This window comes from Scyliorhinus torazame, chromosome 13, assembly GCF_047496885.1.
Source record: "Scyliorhinus torazame isolate Kashiwa2021f chromosome 13, sScyTor2.1, whole genome shotgun sequence".
In the NCBI taxonomy this organism is placed as follows: domain Eukaryota; kingdom Metazoa; phylum Chordata; class Chondrichthyes; order Carcharhiniformes; family Scyliorhinidae; genus Scyliorhinus; species Scyliorhinus torazame.
This window is the reverse complement of record NC_092719.1, coordinates 70,585,885-70,612,114: the sequence shown is the minus strand read 5'-3', so window position 1 is coordinate 70,612,114 and position 26,230 is coordinate 70,585,885. Positions and strand designations below refer to the sequence as shown.

Here is a 26,230-nt window from a genome sequence, read left to right as displayed (position 1 = left end):
TTACTTAGTTGTAGTGTATTTACATTTACACCTTGTGTATTTACAGTGATGCATATCACCACACGGGTAGTTTGGATAGGGCAGGAATGTTATGTTATGGGTATGTTATTGTGATGTGGTTGCGTGTGTTGGGCCGCTAGGTTGTTTAGAATGTTAATTTGTTAAATTTGTTAAACTGAAAATTACAAATGCTTCAATAAAATATTTTCCAAAAAAAAAAATCTAGTTCATGATGCAAAATGCTAATCTGGTTCTTGTGCATACGGTTGTTGCAAACACAGCCTAGTGCCATCCCCAATACCACACCCCAACCTCCTCCCCACCATCACTTCTTTCCCCTGTAGGTGAACAAAATGCAGTGCATTATGCTTCCATTTTTTTTCATTCTTAACATCTTCGAGACTAAAGGGAGAAGAGCAACTGGCTCCTAAGCTTCCACTAACTCTTCTCTCAAGATGACACAAAGGGTGAGCAAAGAGGGCAGGTGAAAGTCCTTTTTGCCTCTCCCATGGTCCTACTCTGCTACTCGGGGTGTCCGAGGAATGTCTGGGTCATAACGCTGCAGCTGTCCTGAGCTGTGGGGCAGGTTCTGAAGGTCCAGTTAGTCTTTTACTGCCTGCTGTTTCGTAGGTGTGATTTGGAACTTGCCCTGTGATTTTCCCGTCTTTCTCTTCTGCTTCCCTTCCATTTACCAATACCCCTGAATAGTCACAGTTCCAATCGCAGTAGGCAAGGATTCACAAATGGAGCCAAGTCCAAAATGTATATTTGACAGTGTTTTAATTTATGTAAGGCATATATTTTTGTTAGTTATAAAGATTACTAAACCACATTCTAACCATTGATCAATCCTTCTTTCTCAGGTTATCGTATTGTTCCGCTATTGTGCTCCAATGGTTTAAGTCTTGCTCCAACGACGCTGTTTGTGTATGTTTGGTATGCTTAGAAGCCTGTCATCATATGGAAGCTCCTAGTTTCTGATCTATGCGTACCACTTTTACATATTATATCAAAATACAGTTCACAACCCCAAAATTGTCTTTTGTGGTTTTATTTTGTGATAAAGTGTTAGTGTGGTTAAAAATGATATGGCACTATTTTTACATTTGTGGCCATCTAAAATGGCCGCCTGCAAAGGGTAATGGGAATTGTGGTCAAGCCAGGACACAGACAGTGCACAGCCCCTGGGTATTGTGCAAAGGAAAAACCAGATCAAACTGAAACCTGCACCTGTTAAAGGTCAATCACCAATTTTCCCAGGACAATAGACTCAAATCAAGGAATAGCAACAGTAGCAGACTCCCCGGCGCCGCTCCCCCTCATTTGGAAAGGCACACACACTTGAAACAATAACGACTAGGACCCACCCAGCCATCAAGGTACCCACCCCTAATTGGCCGGTATCGATCAGAGTGATTGAGACTCTATCGATAAATTGGACCCTGGCTTAACCCCGCCCAAAAGGGCACGAAAGAGGATAAGAATCCCTGCGCACTAGGGATGTGTCTCTTTTGGGATCAGCCTGTGGCCACACCAACTGCAGCATAACGACCAGCCAAGTTCAAGACCGCGATCGCTACCTGAGAGAGACGAGCCGCAGCCGAGAGACGAACCTGATGACTGCCAGCCGACACACGTGGGGATCCAGATAAAGGCCTTATCTACCTGCACAGAGCCGGTCATCCAGAAGTTAAGTAAAGATCATCTTAGTTGATAGGTGTAGTTTAGTACGTAGCCGCGTGTATCATTTAACAGAGAGATAAGTCTTGTGTGTAATAATAAACTGTCTTTTGAACTAACAGACTGGTTGTGTGGTCATTTGGTCAATACAAGAAACACACTCGCTGCTTGTGGTTTGATAATAAAGTGGCAACACATTGTTGTACAATTAACAGTCATGCTAATATAAAGGTTAACTGCCTTGTGTCGTTAATGGTCGACCAGTTTGAACAAGAGCTGATTGTCTGATGGCCAAGCAAGTACCTCAATCCTTCATCTCCATGCCAGGATATAGAAGGGCAATCTGGGCCGAATCATCCGCTGATCTTTGCTGGGAAGAGCCACTTTATTTCTGTCGAGTGCCTTTCTCTGCCAGTCTGGGTTGAGGATGGGGTGCGATGATGACTACAGAGCAGCTAGCATGATTGATAACGTGTGACAAGCGATTATTATTATTATTATTATCATGGATAAGCTCCGTGACAGCCACACCAATTCTCACTTTCTGAAACACACTGTCTCACTGTCTGCTACTGTCATCTGGGATTTAGCTCAGTTGGCTGGACAGCTGGTTCGTGACACAGAATGAGGCCGACAACACGGGTTCAATTCCTGTGCTGGCTGAGGTTATCCATGAAGGGCCCGCCTTCTCAACTTTGCCCCTTGCCTGAGGTGTGGTGACTCTGGGGTTAAATCACCCCCAGTCAGTTCTCTGCCTCCCAGGGGAAAGCAGCCTATCTATGGTCAGCTGGGACTATGGAGTCCCACTGGACCACTTCATATTAAACTGAGGAGACTTGTAAGATATATTTTAACTGAAAACATTCTTACAGCTGTCAGCAGCCCCTTGCAAAGCAAATTCATTGGGCTTGAATAAGACCATGAGACATGGAGCAGAATTAGGCCACTCGGCCCATCGAGTCTGCTCCGCCATTCAATCATGGCTGATATTTTTCTCATTCCCAATCTCCTGCCTTCTCCCCATGACCCGGTCCCCTTATTAATCAAGAACCTATCTATCCCTGTCTTAAAGACACTCAGTGACGTGGAATATACCAGATGGGTTGCAAACATCAAGATGAATTCTGGGTTGGAAACCAGTAGGAAGCCAGAACCTCATCTAATTATGGAGGGTAGCTGGGTTCCAACTTCAGGCGGTGCCATCAGCATAGCCCATGGGTGAGGCTGCCATCCGTCCTCACAGGGCAGGAGTGGCAGCTGCATGATGGAGGGCACGGCACGTTCAGCAGGAGGGAAGCAACTGCCATTGCAGCAGGGGGCAAGGATTAGAGGAGACATCAGTCTCCATGAAGTGGCTGCAAAGGCCTTGCATGCCTGGCCACCTGCAGACAGACCCATTTTGTGAAATAAATGAAAACACTCAGGTTGCCGCTCGGAACCCCCACTGCGAAGCGGCCCCTGACCCACAGCGGAGGGCCAGTGCACCTCAGGAAAATCTGTTGCCGTCTGGAAAACTGCATCGAAATGGCTTATTTACCCTCCTTAATTGCATTTTGCTGCTGCCAGGTGGGTTGCTGTCAAACCTGCTGGTTCGCCTGCAGGAAAAAATATGTCAGGGAACCTCCCTGCATTCCCAATTTCCCTCATAGCGCCATCTCAAAAGGTCACCTCCAGAGCCCAGGGAAAATTCAGCCCATCACTTTTAAAATGAGTTCAGAGAAATATCAACTTGCACTGTGGGAATGGGCCATAAGATGCAGAACTGGGTGGGGTGGCACGGTAGCATAGTGGTTAGCACTGTTGCTTCACAGCGTCAGGGTCCCAGGTTCGATTCCCGACTTGGGTCACTGTCTATGTGGAGTTTGCTCATTCTCCCAGTGTCTGTGTGGGTTTCCTCCGGGTGCTCCGGTTTCCTCCCAGAAGTCCTGAAAGATGTGCTGTTAGGTGAATTGGACATTCTGAATTCTCCCTCTGTATACCCGAACAGGAGCTGGAATGTGGCGACGAGGGGATTTTCACAGTCACCTCATTGCAGTGTTACTGTAAGGCTACTTGTGACACTAATAAAGATTATTATTATTAAAATGTTGGGGCAGAACTGGGTTTTATAAAGTCAGAGTGGAACTGAATTCTGGCTAGTTGTCTGACTGAGATAAGAACGAGAGGTTTAGATTTAAGGCACAGATTCGGCTTAACCGAAAAAAGAATAAGTGAAACAAAAATTAAGAGGCTAAGTGTAAATATAACAAAAACTCATAGAAAAACAATACCAAGACTGATTTGATCGAATAAAAATCACCATAAAAATGCTGCTGTTTGGAGACAGATCCGATGTGAGAAACTCTTTAAAAATGAAAGCATATGGCAGCACTTTTCAACGCAGTTTTGAAGTGGAGTGATAGCAAAATTAAGAGACAGATTTCTTACTCCTTTTGGATGTTCAACAGCAAGGGAAGGAACTGCACATTCCGTGGCTCTGCATGTTACCTTGATTGACATTGGGAACAAATACCCATTCAGCTTTCTCTTACCATTGTAAAATATAAAGCCTACTTCCTGTATTGTATGTGAAGCTATCGGGTTTTAGATATAAGATAAGGTCTCATGGTGGTCTGCCTAAGAAGCAGCTTCTTTCCCAAATCTGAGAGAATCTTGAAATGCAGCCAGAGGTTGTCCCGTCCACCCACAGCCTCATTGTCTGGCAGTGTGATGTGTCAATGTGCCAGTGTGCACCTCCCAGTAGTTTGATGGCTCCAATTCCATAACGCCTCCCACCTCCCCACTTGGCTCTCTGCCTCATTCTCACGGAGATGGATTAAACTGGATGTTGGAGCAAAGTAACCAGTTTGGCAACAAAGCAGTCTGGCATCTTCGCAAGTCATGAATCAGGTACGATCAGGTCACATTGGCTGCCCAGTTTCCTTCCTACATCACAACAATGTGCTCCGAAAGGACTTCATTGGCTGTAAAACACTTTATGCCATCCTGAGTCATAAAAGGCATGATCTGTGTGAAAATCTTTCTTTCTATATGTCCTAAGCCTCCCTCTTCTTGCACACACTTAACGCCTCATCTTGGATGACCAGTGGGACTGGAGAGAAGGCACAGCAGCTCACACCATCATCTGAGAACAACAAGAAAATACATATCTCACAGTTTCTGTTTATAATTTACAGGTGCTAGTTAAAAAAACATCATCCATTAGTTAACAATCTCATTGATCCAGATTCAAAATGATGGTGGCAGAGGACACATTCCTGGTATCCCAGAAGTGGGTTTGATGGTGGAAATGCAAGAAAAAAATGCAGATTAGGGCATTGGGCCAGTGAACAATGGATAGACAGTAATTACTCATGAAGAGCCTATTGAGGGAATGGGGAGGATTCTGGCAAGACCTTCCGAGTGACAGAATGACCTCCTACAATAATGCTGTGAGTGACAGCTCATGGAAGTGGCCTCCCAGCAGCCCAAGGCTTCACGCCCCAATGGCGGTGTCACGGGCAGGAAAGACTGCTCTCACTGGCCAAACGCTTCTTCTGGAGGGGTTTCTCCGCTCCTCCATAGGGTCGACTCGAATAGGCATCATCACTTTTGATGTTGACACACACCTCTGAAGGCGCCTGCATTTTGAGGCACCCTCCTGCTCTCCTTGCTACCTGAGCAGTGCCCAGCTCTCCCTGCGGGGCTGCTGGCGTGCCAAAGCTGCAGGCCCTCTGAGTGGCCCTGCATATCATGCAGGAGTGGTGTGAGCGGCGGTGGGGGGTGGCAGGCGGGACGACTCACAAATCATTTGGGACGTGACCAGTATTTGTTCCCGATAGAAGAATACTTTCAAAGACGGGATAATTCCACTCAGAACCTTGAAATCAAAATCCGCCATTTCATGTAAAATTTAGCGTCAACCCTTCTTCTACTGAATCATAGAACCACAGAGTCCCTACAATGCAGGAGGGGGCCATTCGGCCCATCATGTCTGCACCGACCCTCTGAAATAGCACCCTACCTATGCCCCCTCCCCCACTCTATCCCCATAAGCTGCAAGTCTGTGGGAGGAAACCAGAGCACCCAGAGAAAACCCACGCAGACATGGGGAGAACATACAAAGTCCACACAGACAGTCACCCAAGGCTAGAATTGAACCGGGGTCCCTGGCGCTGTGAGGCAGCAGTGCTACCTACTGTGCCACCGTGCCGCCCAGAAATAGTTTTGACCTTGTGTGGCAATGTAAAATAGGCAAGAGCGAATTGGCCTCTCTGCTGGTTGTTGGCATTGAACTGAAGTGGAAATAAAAATTGGAAGAGATTTGAAAATCAAGAGGGGTGTAAATCGAGCTGTGCCTCACTGTCACCCATTTTACACTATCGCACTAAGTCAAAATGATATCTCCCTGTAAATAATTTAAAGCAACAGCACACAGTTCACTGCAGTAATTACAGATGGGTTCCAAGCACTCACCTACATGTTATTATCTAGATTTCAACTGAGCAGTTTCAGTCATTTCACTCTTCCACTTTAAACTTTAATGCTTTCAGTGGTTTGTATAAAGAGACAGCTTGTGGGTTCTTTGTCTCTTGTCATTGCCAAAGTGAAATCAGGATATGTTTTAGTATTAACAGCATTTTATTTGAACACCAAATTAAGAGGGACTTAATATTCATCTTCATGCAAAATAACCACAAGGGAAAACCCATGGTGGCACAGTGGTTAGCACTGCTGCCTCACAGTGCCAGGGACCCGGGTTCAATTCCGGTCTTGGGTGACTGTGTGGAGTTGGCACAGTCTCCCCGTGTCTGCGTGGGTTTCCTCCGGGTGCTCTGGTTTCCTCCCACAGTCCAAAAATGTACAGGCTAGGTGGATTGGCCATGTTAAATTGCCCCTTAGTGTCCGAAAGGTTAGGTGGTGTTACGGGGATAGGGTGGGGTGGTCGGCCACGTGGAGTGCTCCTTCGGAGGGTTGGTGTAGACCCAATGGGCTGAACGGTCTCCTTCTGCATTGTAGCAATTCTATGATACTTTTTACACCCTTAAACATCTAGAAAAGTCTCAAGTGGTGTCTAACAGAGTGGAAAATACACTTCAGAAAATGCCAAAGGGCTACAAGATAATGGATGTAAAGAATGACTATCTCAAGCTTTTAGTAGAAGAGGTTCAGTAATTGAATGATAAGAGCTTGCCTTATCCAGTCTATATCTGGTCAGACTAAGGAATTTCCCAATCCGTACCACTTCTCCTCATCCAGCTTTATACTTCTCAGAGGAATGTTTACTGCTCCCAGGAGTATCTTCTTGCACCACACACTCAGCTGGATGACATGGTTTGACAGATCAATGCTCGATATCCCAATGTATTCCAGCTGCAAACATTAAAATGTGAAATTATAGTCCAACGCCATAATCTTACGATATTGTAGATTCTTTGGCTTCTGTTTTAAACATTGTCCAATTACACTTTTGTGAAGTTCCTTGGGATGATTCCCTAAAGTACAGGTGCTATATAAATGCAAGTCGTCATGGTTACATTATTTTAAAGAATGAGCATTTTCTAATTGAGTACGGTCCCTGTGCAGGAAATCATTTCAACGATGGTGCAAAGTGGGCAATATTTAATTGACCAGACATTAGGCACGTTGCCTGGTAAACCCCCGGCCCACTCCCCTCCATTGACTTCAGTGAAAAAGGAAATTAAACGCAATGTTTGTGGGCAGCGAACTGAGTATCTCCCATTTCACTCCAGTGCTCAATGTTAAAATGAGCAAGTGATCAATTTTTCCTGCCTCTATGGTAACCTGAGTTTCAATATTATAAAATCATGAGACTTTTAAAATTAGATTTCTGTGGCAAAATTACTGGGTTAGGCCAAGATAACTAGAGGGTCTATTCAAAACAGCAAGAACCTCTGCTTTGCAGAGACAGCATGGAACAGTAGCATGTCCAAACGGTTGTTGGTCGTATTCAGTACAGAGCAAGATTCCCTGTCTCAGTCGTGTAGTCATGAGGCAGGAATAAGCAAAGGCCTTGTCTTTGTTCAGAAGGCTGGGGGAGCTCATCCCCCAGCAGCCTGCATATATATACTCAAGCTATGGCTTTTGTCCTAGTTCTGAGAATGACTCTCAACTTTGAACAAGTCTCTCCATGTCTCTCAGGATTGGGATAGAGGGCTTAGAGCCTTTATTTCTGGATGGTGACCTTGTTCTGGGAATATTCTAAGGGATAGGAGTAAAAGTAATGAACATAATAATCAAAAATGCTATTTTTATAACTAATTGTATACAGCTGGATGGATTATAATCATGTAACAATTATTATTAAGTGATTTTCTTCCCTTTAAGAAGAACTGCTATTACTTTTGAAGTGGTTAAATATTGAACCAACGTTCCAACTTTTAATAGACATTCATCAAGAATGATGATCAAAATCACAATTAAAATGACTATTTGCACCTTGATTACAGAAGCTTAAAATAAAATATGGGAAGTTTAGCAAATAAACTGGAATGCTCAGTTTGCAGCATAGCGCATGCTATTTCCACAGACTAGTTTATGCATGGTTATTAAGTTTATTATAACCAGATGTTAGATTGATTTCTCCAAGTGCAATAAATTGAAACTTAAAATTAAGTGCTGGAAACAGCTGTAGCAAGCTGGCATTTCCTGATACAACCAAGTCTTCAATTGATCTTGATGTTTAAGTTTAATTGTGATTCTGTAATGCTAGACTTCTGATTGATCAGGGTTAGTATCTGCATGCTTGTGTGGACTTGGGGTCACCAGGTGATGAGTTGAGCTGGAAGTATTGCTGCAATTCAGGATCAAGCATTTGATTTCCTGATACAGTTTCATAGAGTTCATAGCATTTACAGTGCAGAAGGAGGCCATTCGGCCCATCGAGTCTGCACTGGCTCTTGGAATAGAGCACCCAACCCAAGGTCCACACCTCCACCCTATCCCCGTAACCCAGTAACCCCACCCAACACTAAGGGCAATTTTGGACACTATGGGCAATTTAGCATGGCCAATCCACCTAACCTGCACATCTTTGGACTGTGGGAGGAAACCGGAGCACCCGGAAGAAACCCATGTACACACAGGGAGAACGTGCAGACTCCGCACAGACAGTGAGCCAAGCCGGGAATCGAACCTGGGACCCTGGAACTGTGAAGCTCGAGCTATTGGCAGACCCTGCCTCAGCTCCTTTGCGTCTGAAACCCTCATCCATACCTGCCTTACCTCCAGACTCCAGGCTCCAGAGTCTGTGTCATAACATGTGCACCAGGGGCAGTTCATCCATCGTTCACTATGCTTGCTGGCTGACAGTGGTTCCATGTTAAACAGCACCTTCAGTTTAAAATTCTCATTCTGGTTCTCAAATCCCTCTAGGGACTTGCCACTCCCTTCCATTGTAATCTCTTCCAACCTTACAGCCCTCTCTATAGTCCTCCAATTCTGGCCCATTGCACAGTCGCTGCACCCTCGTGTGGCTCTGCCTCAGATGACTGGGATCAAAGCTGTGGAATCCCCTCCCTAAATGTGTCCATCCCCACCTCAGTTTCTTCCCTTAAAAGAACGCTCTAAACTTACATCTTTAACAAAACGTTTGGCCATCATCAAATGTCACATAGTGGCTCAATGGCACAGAAACATCTTGAGATCATTTATTACATTGGAGATGATATATAAATACAAATTGTTGATGATTTACTAATGAACTCCAAGGGCTTTGAGATTCATTGTTGTGTACAAAGTAACTGCCTAGAAGTGGGGTCTTAAATTTTCTTAAATATAATTTGTAATGAGGGAGTTTGTAATAAACTAAACGATGATCGGTGTCTTATGAACTGCTTCAAAATGGTGTCTTAAAAAAAAACATTTTATGTAAAATTTGCTATTTTTGGAACTGTCCAAAATCATGATCATTTTCTAAACATTGATGGCTGCAGATTTCTTTTAACTAAGTATTGTTTTAAGCTGCTCCTGACATCATGCTGACTCTCCCGACTCCCCTCACTCGACATAAGGTTATACTTTAACATGGGCTCACTGCCTGCACTAAGCACTTTAAACCAGCTGGTAACCTCATAGTTTAAACATTTTCCAGTTAGTCTTTTTATTTGTCCACTGAGCCCTTGCCCTGATCTGGTTCGTGTTGGACTAGTTGGAGTTATTCCACAATCCCCTTCTCCCAATAAAGAAGCCAGGCTCGATATCAGCATGGCACAGAGACAGACACACAGCATCAATGGCGTAATTCTCTGCTTCAAGCTTGTTGTCAGCAGCGCTTGATCACTGGGAATACAGAACTGAAAGAAAATTTCCCCCACTGTTTAAGCTTTTGGTAACGGTCGACCCAATACGTATTTGAACAGTAATTATATGCCTCCACAAAAAGAGGTTACCATGTCTTCAATCATATTAAGCAAATGTTCCCTCTCGTAAAATAGCGTTGCCGGCATTCTATGGTCGTTACGATTTGGTTTTCGCACTGGCAGTGCACCTCCACCAGTGGTTTTTGCGGAGGCGAATGGGAAACCCCATTGACAATCGGCGAAATGATAGAATTCTGTCGCCAGGGAACTGCGTGAGGCCGAGAAGCACACACGGGGGATCGGAGATTCCTGCTCAATGTGATTTACCAGCTAGCCAACAAACCTTACCATGAAACTAATGTTTTGAGTGACCAATGTTGCACTATTTTCTCTGGTTGCCAGGGTATTGTGGAACTGCAAAGCCAGGGCAGCTCTACAAACTGAAACAAGTAATGAGGGCATTAAGTAGAGTGTATATGTCTGCTACACTTATGCTATTATGATTATGTAGCTCTTGCTTGAGGCTTTTCCCTGTTTGGTTAATGCTCTATGACCACAAAGCTGAAAAAAAATTAATATTAGGAGCCACCATCTTATTGAGGAGGTTTTATATCAAGCCACATGCAACAGCCTGCTCTGAAAACTCTGCTCATATTTTGGCTGCTGTGAAAAGTTTCATCACAGTAGCTGAGATAGTCCACAAGGTTCTAAATCAGGCTTCTCTAATGGATGATCCTTGGGCCAGATGCGGCCCGCAAAGCCCCTCTTTTTTTTACCTGGAGCCAGTTTTCAAATTGCCTGTCAAAGAAATAAGTTTGAATGAAAGATTTTGCATGGAGCTGCTGCTCCAATCATGAGTCATTTATTTCCTGATTGAAGAGGAGACCAATCTGTGGAAGCCAGGTCCAGGGTGGGTCCCAGATGGGATGGAGTAGGGCATGAGGCAGTCAGAGTGGGTCTCAGGTGATATTGAGTGGGTCCCAAGTGAGCCAAAGTGGGGCACAAGGTAGCTGGAGGTGGGGCCCATTTGTGTCTGAGTAAATGAGTGACTGAAGACTATGTGTGGGAGAGAGAATGTGGTGGGGGGAGAGTGTGAGAGGAGAAAGAGAGTTTGAGGGTGAGAGAGAATGTGAGGGGGAGAGAGGGGGAGAAAAGGGATGAAAAAGTGGAAGAGGAGAGTTTGAGGGGTGGGGCATAAGTGTGGGGAGGAAGAGAGTGTGAGAGGTAGAGAATGTGAGGCGAAAGTGTGTGACGGATGTTGAGAATGTGGGGAGGAAGAGAATGTGAGCGGGAAAGATTGGGGATGAGGGTGTGTGAGGGGAAAGAGAAAGTGATGGGGAAGGAGAATGTGCAGGGGTGGTGAGAAAGTGTGAGGGGTGAGAATGAGGGGAAAGAGAGTGAGGAGGAGAGTGTGTGGGGTGGGAGAGAGTGAGGGGAAAGAGGGAGTGATGGCGAGGGCGAGGATGAGGGGGAGTGAGCATGTGAGGAGGGGGGTGAGGGAGTGATTGTGGAGAGAGTATGGGGATGGGTGTGAGGGAGTGTGAGGAGGGAGAGTTTGAGGGGGACAGCATGCGAGGGAGAGGGTGTGTGAAGGGTGAGAGATTATGAGGGATGGGAGTGTGAGGGGTGAAAGAGTGTGATGGAGGATGAGAGAATGTGAAGGGGGTGAAAGTGTGAAGAGGGGATGAAAGAGTGAGGGAGTAGAGAGTGGAGAGTGTGAGGGCGAAAGGGAAAGAGAGTGTGAGGGGAGTGTGTGCAGCAGGGGGAGGGGGGCAGGCTGTGGCCATTAGTCTGGCTCACTCCCAGAGTTAGGGTTCTCACCCACCCACATGCACCATTATGCACACTCGCAGTGGATGAGGGTGAGTGAGTGAGTGAGCACCCTGAGTCTCGGATGAGCCGGAACCTCACACTCTTAATACTCATCTGTATTTATTACTCATTTTTAATGGTATGCCAAACTTTATATTTCCAAAATTTATTCATCGGCTCCTTGAATGAGAAGAATTTTGAAACATGGCTCTCCACGCAATAAAGGTTGGACAAGCCCGTTCTAAATCAACTAACAACATAATGAATAAAACGGCGGACAATATTCTAAAAAAAGGCCAATTTGCCCTATCTCCCAAAGTTAGCGGAACATTAAAATAATTCCAGGATCTGAACCCAAATCCCTATCTTCACCAAAAAGGAATTATTTCTTCCTTGGATTGTATCCCATCTGTATTCTAAATTTTACTGAAATCCAATTATTAGTTTTTGAGATATATTGTTCACAGACAGACAAACAAAACGGTGAAGACGTATTACTTCCACCCACATTCAGTGATGGTGCCAGCAGCAGTAATCAAACACAAAAAATGGCAGGTGCTGGAAACATGAAATAAAAACAGAAAGTGGTGTAAATACTCAGCATGTCTGGCAGCATCTGTGGAGAGAGAAGGTCCTGAACTGTTGTCCATAACTTTTCATCAGAACCCAGAGTTCGAATGAAAGTTCAGGACCTGCTGTTTCTCGCTCCACAGATGCTGCCAGGCACGCTGAGTGTTTCCAGCGTTTTCTGTTTTGATTACAAAATTCAAAGCAAACCAGCTTGTGAAGCACATCCATTACCATCTTTAGAGGAGATAAGACCAAACTCTAGCTGACTTGGATCTATTGGGAATAGATTGGAATTATTTGTCTTGTCATCATGACCCATGTTGACCTCTATCCTCCTTTTTGGAGAAGAGCACCGAGCGAGTCCATGCAGATGGGCAGGATTTTCTGGTCCCCTAGCTGCGTGTTTCTCAGTGGAGTGCCATTTGCTGGTGGTGGGATTCTCTTCTGCCACTTGTCAATGGGACTTCCCATTGAAGCCTCCCCATACCGCTGGGAAATCCATGGGTGGGGGTGAGCTTCCAGCGGGAAAAGAGAATCCCAATGGCTGGAGAATTCTGGCCTGTGTTTGATTTCTTTAACTGATAACGTGGCCCATACCTATCCTTCCAATCTCTGAATATATCTCACTGGTCATGTTTGTTATGTGTGCCAAAGGCAGGCCAACTGTGGTCAGATCTTTGCACCTTTTTGCAATCAGTAAAGAAGTCTGCTTCCATGCACCACAAGCATCTCATATGCTCCATTCAATAGACATTAGGGAGGAGGGAACCTGGTTGGAAGCTGGACAGAGACCGTTCCAAGAGTTTGTGAGAACTCAGCTGAGCAGGGGAGGTACTGAGCACTAGCCAATTGATCGTATGATACAATGTGGACTTTGTTGGCCAATCATTGGGAAGCTATGATTTAAGTCTCTCATTTAGCCAATTCCATTGCTGTTTTTCATGCATCAGAGTTTGAATTCACTTCAGCTGAGTGTTTTTGGGATTTGTGCCAAATTAAGGAGAGAGCTGGTGCAGTTAAGCAAATAACTCAAATTGTCTGTGGGGTGTTAGATACTTACAATCTCATTATATGTTGGATTGCTGTTTTTTGGAACCACTTTTGTTTTCCTTTTGGTCATTCGCTCCCCATCTGGTAAGAGGTAAATCTTGACATAGGCATCTGGTGCAGAACCATCTGGTAAAAACTAGGAGAAAGAAAGTATGATACACTGTCTTCCAGCATCCAGTCTCAGCAATTCCGGAAGGTTCATCAGCTCTTAATGGGTGCTCAAAAACATTTTATTAACATCATATGACACTCTGGCAAAATGTTCTCACTAAACTTTAATTCATAAAATGCATTGGTCAATCCCGGATGTGTAGCATTAAAAAGATTATAGAGTGTACGGCTGAAAAAAGAGACAGGCTGTTGAAGTTTTTCATCTTGAACTCATCAGGACAGGTGCAAAAATAGCACATTTCAAAGGAAGCAACAATTCAAACTGCACGAGAAAAGCGTACTGACCAATCAGGTTGAGGCATTGCTGTGGAAATGTACAAGGGAGCGATTGTTCGCCATGCTTTTGTTTAGTTGAAAAATGCAATGTCTGGACATGTTCTTTCTGCTTGCAGAGGACAGGACTCCATGTAAGAATTCATGTAGCTTTTAGCAAGCGTAAGTGAGCTACGTTGCAAGCCTTGACTGATAATCTTAAATTGGCTGCCAGTGTAATTGTTAGCCCACTCATGGTTGTTCAGCAAGTGCTGAACAATTGTAGAATCACATCTAAAGTTAGACATTATGTTCTGAATTTTGCACGCATGAGCTGATTGAGTACAATCAGTACCCTGCCTACTGCCAACAACCAAAGGGGTATGTTGTTTGATATGACTATGGGGACGTATGGTTTATGAACCTGGCATCACACAGGCATTGAAATTCATATATCACATTGCTCATTTGTGTGCCAGGCAGAACATATTTTTCGCTTAGCGGCAGCGTTCTTAAGTGGAAAATGCCAGCCAGGATGCTGCTGTATAGTAACAGTGCGAAATGGCTAGATTTTGAAAACCTATTCCTCCATGGGATGTGGGTGTCGCTGGCAAGATCAGCATTTATATCCTAATTGTCCTTGAACTGAGTGGCCATTTCACAGGGCAGTTAAGAGTCAACCACATTGCTGTATGTCTGGAGTCACATGTAGGCCAGACTGGGTAAGGATGGCAGATTTCCTTCCCTGCAGGACATTAGTGAACCAGATAGGATTTTATAAAAATGTGATGATAGTTTCATGGTCACCATTACTGAGATTAACATTCAATGTTAGATTTTTATTAATTGAATTTAAATGCCACCGGATTTGAACATGTATCCCTACACCATTAGCCTGGGCCTCTGGATTGTTCATCCAATGACATTACTACTACGCTACTTTCTCCGACCAAATTTTACCTGATGCTCCAATTTTTGAGATATCTTACACATCCAAAGTAGTTTGAGGTAGTCTGGGCACTTTTCAGGTCCATAAGTGGCGGCCTTTGGTCCATTTGTGAGTATGCACAATTTTAATAGGCCACAAGGGAGTCCACGTCGAGTTGAGAAGAAAATAACGTTTTGTATACAACACTATTATTTACATGGTTTAAAAGATCCCAGGCGGGTCTCTCCTGAAATCAGTACCTGAACTGGGCCACTTTAAACTAAAGTTTAAGTACTCAATGTTAGAGTTCCCCGCTCCCTTCCGTGAGACGTATGGGGAACTTAATGACTGCCACTTCATAAGTCCTGTGCGGGTAATGACAGTGATATACAGCGAGCAGTGATCTGAACAGTGTCATGGGAATATCCCTTTAAGGAATGTTTGTCTTCTCAAATGGCTGCAGTGATGTCATTGTGTGGGTGGAGCTGGGCAGTGGCTCTGGTTTTTACTTTTGTTTTGAGCTGGAAGCGGTTTGTGGCTCTGGGTTTTACTTAGAAACTGGATTCAGACAAAAGAAGGCTTCTCTGGTCTCTCTGCATGTTAAAGGGTGTCTCCAGATCACTTGATAACTTCAAAGTAAGAACTGTTTTCTACAAGGAATTCAGACCTATTGTTTTGTGAAAAAAAGGTGTTTTGATTTATGGATGTTGTTACTTGAGTGAAACAGTAAACGGAAGTTATTAAGGGTTACATATAGAGTATCGTATCTGTGGGGGAGGGCGCGATTCTCCACTCCCACGCCGGTTGGGAGAATCGCCTGGGCCGCCGAAATTTCCGGGGACGCCGCACGATTCTCCCAAGCGGCGGGAATGGCCCGGTCGAATTTTGCGGGCCGCAGGCACCGAAAATGGCGATTCTCCGGCACCCCTGCGATTCTGAGGCCCGGATGGGCTGAGCGGCCAGGCCAAAACGGCGGGTTCCCCCCGGCGCCGTCCACACCTGGTCGCTACAGTCGTGGGCGGTGCGTGAACGCTGGGGGGGGGGGGTGGCCTGTGGGGGGGGGGCGAGGGGGGATCCTGCACCGGGGAGTACCTTAAATGTGGAGTGGCCCGCGATCGGTGCCCACCGATCATCGGGCCGTCCTCTCTGAAGGAGGACCTTCTTCCTTCCGCCGCCCCGCAAGATCCGTCCCCCATCTTCTTGCGGGGCGGATTTGGACAGGACGGCAACCACGCATGCGCAGATGACGTCCGTTATGCGGCACCGGCCGCATCATCTATGTGGCGCCACTTTTACGCGGGCGACAAGGCCTCACGCGGGTAGATGACGCGGCCCCGATACTGGCCCATTGTCAGGGCCTGAATCGGTCAGGACCGGGGCAGTTCCGCGCCGTCGTGAACCTCGACGGCGTTCACGACGGCGCGGCCACTTCGGCGTGGGGGTGGAGAATCGTGCCCAAAGTTGTTTGTAGTTGATAAAAATGATTACTGTGTGTTTATAAAATGTTAACTGAATTCGTAGAATAAATTTTGTTTTTGATTACAAGTGCTTAAGGCCTCTGATGCATAACACCTGAAGAATAGTTCCTTGTGCTCCTCATAACCAAAATCTATAAACAGTTGTAGGTCAGGTGAACTCCATGATATACTTTGGTATTCTCTAAACCCCAGCCCATAACAACAGGGTAGCAATTATTTGCCAGCAGGACAAAGGGACTGAAATAGTCATCCTTAACAAGCATTACTATGTGACAAAATACACGCCATTCATAATGGTGGATCAAAATTCAGAGCCGTTGATTACTCTGCCAAGTATGACCACACAGCCTTGCTTGAAAGCAAGCTACAAAAAATGCTGTTGGAATTATATAAGAGTGACAAACTGCTTTGTGGTGTACATGATAGGATTTGTCCTCATGGTTCATATGTCCAACTATGTATGGGCTGCCCAAGGTACACAGAAGTGATGTCCTATTATGTCCTATCTTATCTGTGACTGGTTCTGCCAACAATGAATTGGTTAAATGTTTGAGTAAGTTGCTGCCACCAGATTCGAGTGAGGATTCCACAGACGTGGTGAAGGATCAGTGAAGACTATCCACGACCTGCACCTCGATAGCAATGCCATGTCCATATGCTCATTCAACATTGAGAGTTTATTCACTAATATGCCACTCAAGAAAGACATTTCTGCTGTATCATAGAAATGCATCGTAGAAATCTAGACGTGTTGCCATTTTCTGAATCTGCATTCATTGAACTTATAAACTTAGCACACATACTGTTGAATTCAACTTTAACAACATTATGCCACTATGCATGCTCAAATAGATGGTGTTGCCATGGGATCTCCTGTAGGCCCAGCTCTTGCTAATATTTTGATCGGTTTTCATGAGAAATGCATTGTCGATGGATTGACTCCTAATCTCCTACCCCCTGAGTATTTCCAGTGTGTAGATGATACGTATGCTTTTCCAGATCTGCAGCTACATGCAGGAATTTCTTCACATACCTTAATGGGCTCCATCTTGCTTTCAATTTCACCTTTGAAATGGAGCAGTCTATCAAGCTCCCTCTCCTCAATGTGCTGGTTGAAAAACCTGCTCACCATCCTGACTTGGAAATATATTGGTCGTTCCACTGTTGCTGGGTCAGAATCCTGGAACTCCCTTCCTAACAGCACTTGGGGTGTATGGGGTGTACCTATCCCACAGGGTCTGCAGCAGTTCAAGAAGGCAGCACCCCACCACCTTTTCAAGGGCAACTAGGGATGGGCAATAAATTCTGGCCTAGCGGGTGGCACCCAGGTCCTGTAAATGAGAAAACCATTTGCCCACTAGACAAGCTTGTTGTTAAAATAGGGCGCATCTGGCAGGATAATGGCTACCCAGAAAAGATCACTGCTTATTGTGTATCACGCACACTCACGATTTGGCCAAAGGCCTCCACTTTTGCAAAAGTACCCAGTCTACCTCAAACAACCCTGTAGGTATAAGCTGTCTTAAAAATGTAACTAACAGATAAAGCTAGCCATTTCACACTGCTGCAATGCAGTAGCTACATGCGTAGTATTCTCCACTAACAGGATGCTGATGTCAAGCCAAAGACATTCTGCCTACCACACAGATGACTAATGTGCTTTATGAATTTCAGTACCAGTGTGGTGCCAGCTATGTAGGCCGTACGCCCCAAGGACTGACAGATTTTATCAAACAGCAAATCCCTTCAGCTGTTCACAATAGGCAGAGTACTGACCGTATTGAACTAGCCTGTGCTTGCAAAATTCAACATAATGTCTAAAATTGGATGTGATTCCTCGATAGGGTTCTATTTGCTGCAATCCCGAGTGTGCTTAGACAACCAATTTACATTTATCAGTCGGGCTCCTAAAGCTACATATATTATTACGCAGGGCCCTGTCCTCTGCAAGTAGATAAAGCATACCCAGGCATTGCACCTTTTCAAATTAGAATAGGGTACAATAGCTTCCCAGTGCTTTCTTCATGGAAATGCCTTGACCAATCACAGCTGACTGGCCAACCAATCAGCACTCTTTTCTCATGGAGTAAAATATTGTTGCTTCCTTTGAAATTTGGCATTCTTGCATCTGTCCTGATCAGTGCAAGATGTAAAACTTCAACAACATGTCTCTTTTTTTAGCAATATTGAAAATCCCTACTATCAGACATCTATTACCTTCTCAGGTTTTTTTCACAAATGAATGATGGTTGGAATGCATTCCTTGTGGTTATACAAGAATGCCGCAGTTTATATGCCCACAATAAGCGGGCAAATGGTCAAAGTGTCAGTGGGCGAGCATTTTGGGGATAGTGACCATAATTCTGTAAGTTTCAAAGTCATTATGGAAAGGGATAAGGACAGTCCAGAAGTCTGAATTGGGGAAAGGCCGATTTCAATATCATTAGACAGGATCTGGCAAACCTAGACTGGGAGCAGCTATTTGCAGGTAAATCTATATTTGGAAAGTGGTAGTCTTTTAAAAGTGAAATAGTGAGAGTTCAGGGCCAAGGTGTTCCTCGAAGAGTGAAGGGTAAGGTTGGCAAGACCAGGGAACTCTGGATGCCAAGGGATTTGAGGATTTGATAAAGAAAAAAAGGGAAGCATATGGTAGATATAGAGCTAAAAACAGGGGAGGCCCTTCAGGAGTATAGAGAGTGTAGGGGGGTGTTTAAAAAAAAATTAGGAGGGAAAAGAGGGACCATGAAATATCATTGGCAGATAGAATTAAGAGCAAGAGGATGACCAGGGAAAGAGTGCGGGCCATGAGCGCCCAAAGGGGCAATCAGTGTGTGAAGCCAGAGATGTAGGTGAGGTGTCAAATGAATATTCTTCATCTATATTCACTCCGGATGAAGACACGGTAGTTGGAGATTTCAGTTGGGGCGGTGACGTTCTAGAACACATTAAGATGAATAAGGATTAGCTAATAGGTGTTTTAGCGAGCATAAAGATGAATAAATCCCCAGGGTCTGATGAGATGTATCCCAGGCTGCTATGAGAGACAGGGGAGGAGATTTCTGAGGCCCTGATGGAGATATTTAAATCATCGCTGGCCACAGGTGAAGTGCCAGGTGACTGGAAGACAGCTAATGTGGTACCTATATTCAAAAAGGGCAGCAGGGATAAGCCAGGTAATTACAGGCCAGCTAGTCTAACGTCGGTGGTAGGGAAATTAATGGAAAATATTCTGAGGGTCAGGATTAGTCAACATTTGGAAAGGCAGGGGTTGATTAGGGATAGTCAGCACGGATTTGTTGGCGGGAGATACTGTCTAATTAATTTAATTCAGTTTTTTGAAAAGGTAACTAAATATATTGATGAGGGTAGCACAGATTATGTGGTTTACCTGGACTTCAGTAAGGCCTTTGACAAGGTTCCACATGGAAGCCTTGTCCAAAAGGATAGAGCCATGGGATCCAAGGCAAGTTGGCAAATTTGATTCAAAATTAGCTTGTTAAAAGGAGGCAAAGGGTGATGGTGGATGTTGCTTTCGTGATTGGAAGCCTGTGATCCCTGTAGGGTTCGGTGCTGGGATCCTTGCTGTTTGTTATGTACATTAACAACTTAGATGTGAATGTAGAAGGTATAATTGGTAAGTTTGCGATGACATGAAAATTGGTGGTGTTGTTGATAGTGAGGAGGCTAGCCTTAGGCTACAGACTGACATTGATCAACTGTTATGTTGGGCAGAGCAATGGCAGATATAATTTAATCCTGATAAGTGTGAGGTGATGTATTTTAGGAGGTCTAATAGAGGTGGCATACATACAATGAGTGGAAGGTCTCTAGGGGCATTGAGGAACAAAAGGACCTTGGTGTAGAAGTCCATGGACACCTGAAGGTGGCAACACAGGTAGATAGGGTGGTGAAGAAGGCATACGGAGTGCTTGCCTTCATTAGCCGGGGCATAGAAAATAGGAACAGGGAGGTCTTCGTACAACTTTATAAACATTGCTTACGCCACAGATGGAATATTGAGTACAATTCTGGTTCCCACACCATTAGAGGACATGATTGCACTGCAGGGCTGTAGAGGAGCTTCACCAGGATGTTGCCTGGGATGGAAAGTTTCAGCTATGAGGAGAGACTGGATAGGCTGGGTGTCTTCCCTGGAGCAGAGGAGGCTGAGAGGAGATCTCAAAAATACAAAATTATGAGAGCCATAGAAAGGGTAGATCGTAAGAATCTTTTCCCCATGGCAGACCAGAGAGCATGGATTTACGGTGAGGAATAAATGGTTTGGATGGGACCGAAGGAAACATTTTTTCACCCAGAAGGTGGTGGAAATATAGAACCTGCTGCGCGGGAGGGTGGTGGAGGCAGGTACTCTCGCAACATTTAAGAAGCATCTGGATGAGCACTTGAATCACCAAGGCATCGTAGTCGATGGACCAAGTGCTGGTAAATGGGATTAGTACAGATTGGTAATTGGTGGCCGGCACAGACATGGTGGGCCGAAGGACCTGTTTCTTGTGTTGGACGACTCTATGACTCTATCTATAACTATAATAAGATCGCACAAACAGCAGTTTTGTGAATGAATGTATGGGTTCTTTCCTCCAGCGAGATAAAACTGATAGTGAAATAAAGAACCAGATTAAGAATTATTGTGGCCCTGTGAAGATTTTATCACCCCTCATGGTACATTCCATCCTGAGAGCTAAAGGAGACTGTTAACCACGTCTTGTTCTAAGATCCTTAGAGACACTACCTCGCACATTTAGCATTGGTGGTTTGCTGGCCTACATTGTTCTCTGCATAGAATTTCATTTGACTGCCTACATTCTCAGTTTGATCAGTTAACAATGAGCACACTGACATTTATTCCATTTAAAGTGACACAACAAAATATTGCCCATGACTACTGCACACGAGACCTTTTTGGCCTACAGAATGACAAGGATGGAAAACAAAATAAATCCACATCCCTACAAACTGCACCACGGCAGTTTCCATGGGGATGAGGTGGGATGATTTGGCCCTTATTTGGGGAGTTCGGGCCAGCAGGTATTTCCTCTATCCTAGGGACGTCTCAAAGAATCACACTAGTCTCACCTCTCAGGCTTGGGGGGCTGTTGGCACCTGCCCACGAAGCTCCATCCAGTGCAGGAAGCGGATGAATGATCTCATCCACTCGGCCAGGGTAAGTCCTCTCTCAGCTCTCTCTACTATCAAACTATCAGCATGGCATCATGTACTCTTAACGGTGACTCTGTTCACAAATCTCACACATTCATCCGTGAGGGACACATATCAACACTCACTCTCGAAACAAGACTTTCACAACACCAGCATCCCATCTGTCTTGTTGCTCCAACTTCAATCTCTGTCCCTTCTGGGGTAAGGCACAACATACAAAGGGGACAATCATTTTACCCAACCGCTGCTCCACCTCCTCTTATCACATCTCTTTCTTTTATCCTTATACAGGCTAAACTTGCACACAACAAATGAGAGTGAGCCCAGACCTGGAGAGGGACGGCAGAGAAACTCGCCCGCAGCAAGTTCGAGAAGGCTACCACAGAGCTCACCAGCAAGGAGTGGGATCGCTCATGTGGTGACGCAGGGCTTGGCTTCTCACAACAGCCTAATATAGATCTCAGCTCCATCACTTCACTCAATCCTGCAATTCGCACTGTGTTATTTACAATGAATTAGCTTCAATCCAGCCATTAATACCGTCCTTTTGTATTTTGCAAGTACCAGCATACTGTGGCCAGCTAGCCAGCCCAGTAGCTCTCCGAACTCCTGGAACATGTCTGAGGATGAGAGGACTCAGGAACAACCATCACAGCATTCACCCGCACCCTCCACCAGTGCAGAGACACACACCTCGGTGGGGTGCAGTTCCAGGTTAAATTTGTGTCCACTTACAGGAGAAGATCTCACAGACGCGTCCTCACGCAGTCAAAGGCGGTGACAGCCCAGGTCTCCGACACCCGAATGCTGCTGGAGACCAGCCAACTGCTCAGTCCCAGTCAGATGATGAGCCTCTGGAAGTAGCCACCAACTCATTGGTGACGATGCAAAGTGAGACAGCTGAACATCAGGCAGAGCTTTGAGAGGCACTCATCAGGCTAGAGAGCATGATGCAGGAGTTGGTCTAATACCGTGTCTTCGACATGCGAGCGCCGCAAGGCCACCATGGCAAGGTTGGTAACCACCATGGAGACTTTTGTCCAGCAGGTCCTGCCGGATTTGTGCTTGGCCCTACACTCCATGGCCACACATTCTGGTGGGCAGCATCAGGACTTAGGCCACAAGGGGATGAGACACCTTGATCTACCCCCAAGTGCACCATCTCCTCGAGGAACCATGCTGGGTCCCTCTCACGCCCACTGGGAGGATGAACGTCAGCAGGACACCTCGGCATCATCCAATCAGGACACTTCAAGGGTGTGCAGGCACTCACAGTCCCCTCTGTCTGTGCCCCGTCAATTCTAGCAGTGATATCCACCGAGGTGCTTCTGCTCCTGAGTGGAGGCCCTTATGAGGCTGGGCCCCTCCAGAGATCAGGCCACCAGAGAAAGTCTGCCAAGGCCATCTCAGGCATCAAGACATAGCAGTCAACAGGCTGCCTCCACCCCTGCTGAGGATATGGGGCTGTACCATGGCCTAGTGTTAGGGCTAGGAAAGTTCAAAAGTTTGATGCCACCTCAGGTGAGGGGTGCTCTATCACTGTGAATAAAAAGCACTTTTTGAAACCATTCATGGGTATGTGATTGAAATGGTCAGATGAAAGCATTTTGGCTGGGATCTTTGCAATCTCTTATTCCAAGGTTCAACCTTTCTCACACTCAGTGTGTCCCCTTTTAAGATTAACATTCATATAATGCCAACCTCAGTGCCACTTGGTATGGGACCCTTGTGTGTTGTCACGGAAATGCGTGTCATTCTTTATTCGTAGTGTATGATGGGTGAATTTGCAATCATTATTCCTCAAGGGGTAGCAATGGCTCATGAGTGCTGATCATCTCATCATCTGTGTTTCCTAACTGAACCTAAACCAAGACATGCATGTTAGGTTGAGAGCCTTACACTGGTCCGTATTTCCTTCGCGACAGTGTTTGCATCCTTACATGACTCACATTGATGTTCTTCCTTGCTGGACTTTAAGTTGACAGAGTAAGCACATTACCAGGATACAGATGACCACAGATAAAATATAATTCGAATGAATCGTGAGCACTTGAGGCCCAAGTGTGAATGCAGGGCCCGTTCTCTCAGTGATGGTTCAGCTATTCCTTCAGAAGTCGTAAAATGGCTTGGGGGCTGAGAGGAGGGTATCATAGGTATGCCTCCAAGATCCCCCCTCTTCCTTGACATAATGGCTCTCATGTTATCCCTCAGCATCCGCCTGTGATTCCTGCACCCCTTTATCCTCATCTTCGAGGAAGTCTTCTCCTCCTCCAGTTCACCCTCTGGCAGGGTCTCATCTCTCTGCATAGTGAAGGACACAGCAAACTGCGATCATGCGGTGAACCCTCTCTGGTGAGTTTTGCAGAGAACCACTTGAGTGGTCCAGGCATCTAAACTGCATCTTCAGAAGTCCTGTGGTCCATGTTATGAGGGAGTGTGTGGTAGTGTGAGCAGCGTTGTACCTTTCCTCGGCTGGAGTCTGAGGTTGACATGCCCAAGTCATGATCCAGCGTTTAATTAGGTAGCCCTTGTCCCCCAGCGACAGTCCCTAAAGATGTTCTGGCTCTTCAATCCTCCCATGAACCTCGGAGTGATTGAGGATGTCAGAGTCATGGTAACTCCCAGGGAACTGTGCATCAACTTACAGGATATGCTTTTGATGGTTGCATACCAACTGCAGGCTGGCGGAATGGAAACTCTTGCGGTTGATGAACCACAAGGACTGTTGTCAGGGAGCTATATAGCCACATGGGTGCAATCTATTCCTCTCTGTACCCTAGGGAACACAGAGATAGCTGCAAAGCCCATGAATCTCTAAGCCTGGCTCTCCTCATCCAGAGAAAAATTCTCCTAATGATGGGCTGTCCATTGAGGAGCTTTGGTCAGCTCCTGAATGCACCGATGTGCTGCTGATTGTGAAATGTCACACCAGTCCCCAAAGGCTCGCGTGAAAGACCCAGAGGCAAAGTAATTGAGCGCTGCTGTCACCTTCAGGCCACTGCCAGGTGGAAGCCTCCAACCTACATGGTATTGTGTCTTCTTGGAGCAAGTGACATATGTGGCTGAGCAGATCTCTGGACAATCACAGCCTTGCCCTGCACTGCCTCTCACTCATTTGTAGAAAGGGGACTCATGGCTGAGAGACCCTTGGTATTGCCAGGCATCTCCGCAATCTGAGTCTCTGTTCCTCAGCAACCTGTTGATGCTCAGGCTCCCCCTGGCCTTGTCCAGAATGCAATGCCTCTTCCTGGAGCTGTATGCACTGGTGCCTTGCCATCCTTCGCCTCCTACCACGAATAAGGACTCGCAAAAAAGTTCCCTGGACCACTCGATCCATTATCACTTTTGGCTCCTCTCTGAAAAGTGATGCTGAAGATTAGAATGTGAAAAGGGTGCTGAATTCCGCTGCCCCACTGGTCGGGAAAGCATGAAGCGTGTCAGTTGACACCGTGTGCTCCCTCTCCAATGCCACCCAGCCACAAACCTAACTGCGGTAGAGCGACACATAGTTGGATTGGATGACCCCCTCGATTGCCCGCAGCTTGGAGCCGTTAAAGCCCACTTTAGCAAGGCCCAGGAGCAGATTCCATGGGCGGGATTCTCCACTTCCGCGCCGAAGTGGCCGCGCCGTCGTGAACGCCGTCGAGGTTCATGACGACGCGAAATGGCCCCCGATCCCGACCGATTCATGCCCTGACAATGGGCCAGGATCGGGGCCGCGTCATCTACACGCGCCAGGCCTTGTCGCCCGCGTAAAGGCGGTGCCGCATAGATGACGCGGCCGGCGCCGCATGACGGGCGTCATCCGCGCATGCGTGGTTGCCGCCCTCTCTAAGTCCGCCCCGCAAGAAGATGTCTGACGGATCTTGCGGGGCCGCGGAAGGAAGGAGGTCCTCCTTCTGAGAGGACGGCCTGACGATCGGTGGGCACCGATCGCGGGCCACCCCACATTTGAGGTACCCCCCGGTGCAGGATCCCCCCTCGACCCCCCGCAGGTCGCCCCCCCCCAGCGTTCACGCACCGCTCACGACGGCAGCGACCAGGTGTGGACAGCGCCGGGGGGAACCCGCCGTTTTGGCCTGGCCGCTCGGCCCATCTCGGCCTGTGAATAGCGGGTGTCTCCGGCGATTCTCCGGCCTGCGAAACTTGACCGGGCCGTTCCCGCCGCTTGGGAGAATCGCGGGAGGGCGTTGGACCGGCATCCCCGGAAATTTTGGCGGCCCAGGCGATTCTCCCAACCAGCGCGGGAGTGGAGAATCGCGCCCTATATTCTTGGTATACTTCCAGTTCTCAAATTAATTCTCCAGTTGCTGGCAGCAATGCCTGGGCAATTCACAAGGCCTCCTATTGTTTGGGGTCCCAGGACATGGGCCTAATAGGGCAAAGCATTAATCTGGTCCTGACTAAATATTCTTGTCTTTTGAAATAGATTATGAAAAATTAACAAAAATAAATACACCCTTCACAGGTTCATACAGAAGATAGAGAAAGTAAGGGATCTGAGCATTCTAGTTCAGGTTAGATACATGCGCAATGTCATGCAGCAATAACTAGAGCTGATAGGGAGTTAGGGTACGTTTACAATATAATTGAGTATAAGATGAGGCTTACTGTTTGGTCCTTGTATAAGACCATTGTCAGGATTTCACTTGAAATACTTTGCCCAGTTTTGGCTTCCTCACTTGGTGGGTGGTATGTAGTCTTTGGAAAGGGTGCAGAAGAAGGTCATTAGACTAATTACCAATCTAAAGTATCTAAGATATCAAGGTAGGCATAAAGAGTTGCAACTGTACACTTCAGAGAAGCCT

At 46.1% G+C, this 26,230-nt stretch overlaps 2 protein-coding genes across 2 annotated transcripts in view; one reads left to right on the top strand and one right to left on the bottom strand.

The window, feature by feature from the left end:
• Positions 1 to 1,035, top strand: part of LOC140388098 (1-phosphatidylinositol 4,5-bisphosphate phosphodiesterase zeta-1-like) — a 104,048-nt gene extending 103,013 nt beyond the window's left edge. Inside the window, exon 13 of the mRNA XM_072471737.1 lies at positions 864 to 1,035. Within this exon, the coding sequence (XP_072327838.1) occupies positions 864 to 946 (83 nt within the window). The 3' untranslated portion in view covers positions 947 to 1,035. The remainder of the gene's footprint in view (positions 1 to 863) is intronic.
• LOC140388097 (phosphatidylinositol 3-kinase C2 domain-containing subunit gamma-like) overlaps positions 764 to 26,230 on the bottom strand; it is a 310,331-nt gene continuing 284,864 nt past the window's right edge. The window contains exons 33-35 of the mRNA XM_072471736.1: positions 13,423 to 13,548; positions 6,854 to 7,032; positions 764 to 4,804 (exon numbers count right to left, since the gene is read on the bottom strand). Of these exons, the coding sequence (XP_072327837.1) occupies positions 6,874 to 7,032; positions 13,423 to 13,548 (285 nt within the window). The 3' untranslated portion in view covers positions 764 to 4,804; positions 6,854 to 6,873. The remainder of the gene's footprint in view (positions 4,805 to 6,853; positions 7,033 to 13,422; positions 13,549 to 26,230) is intronic.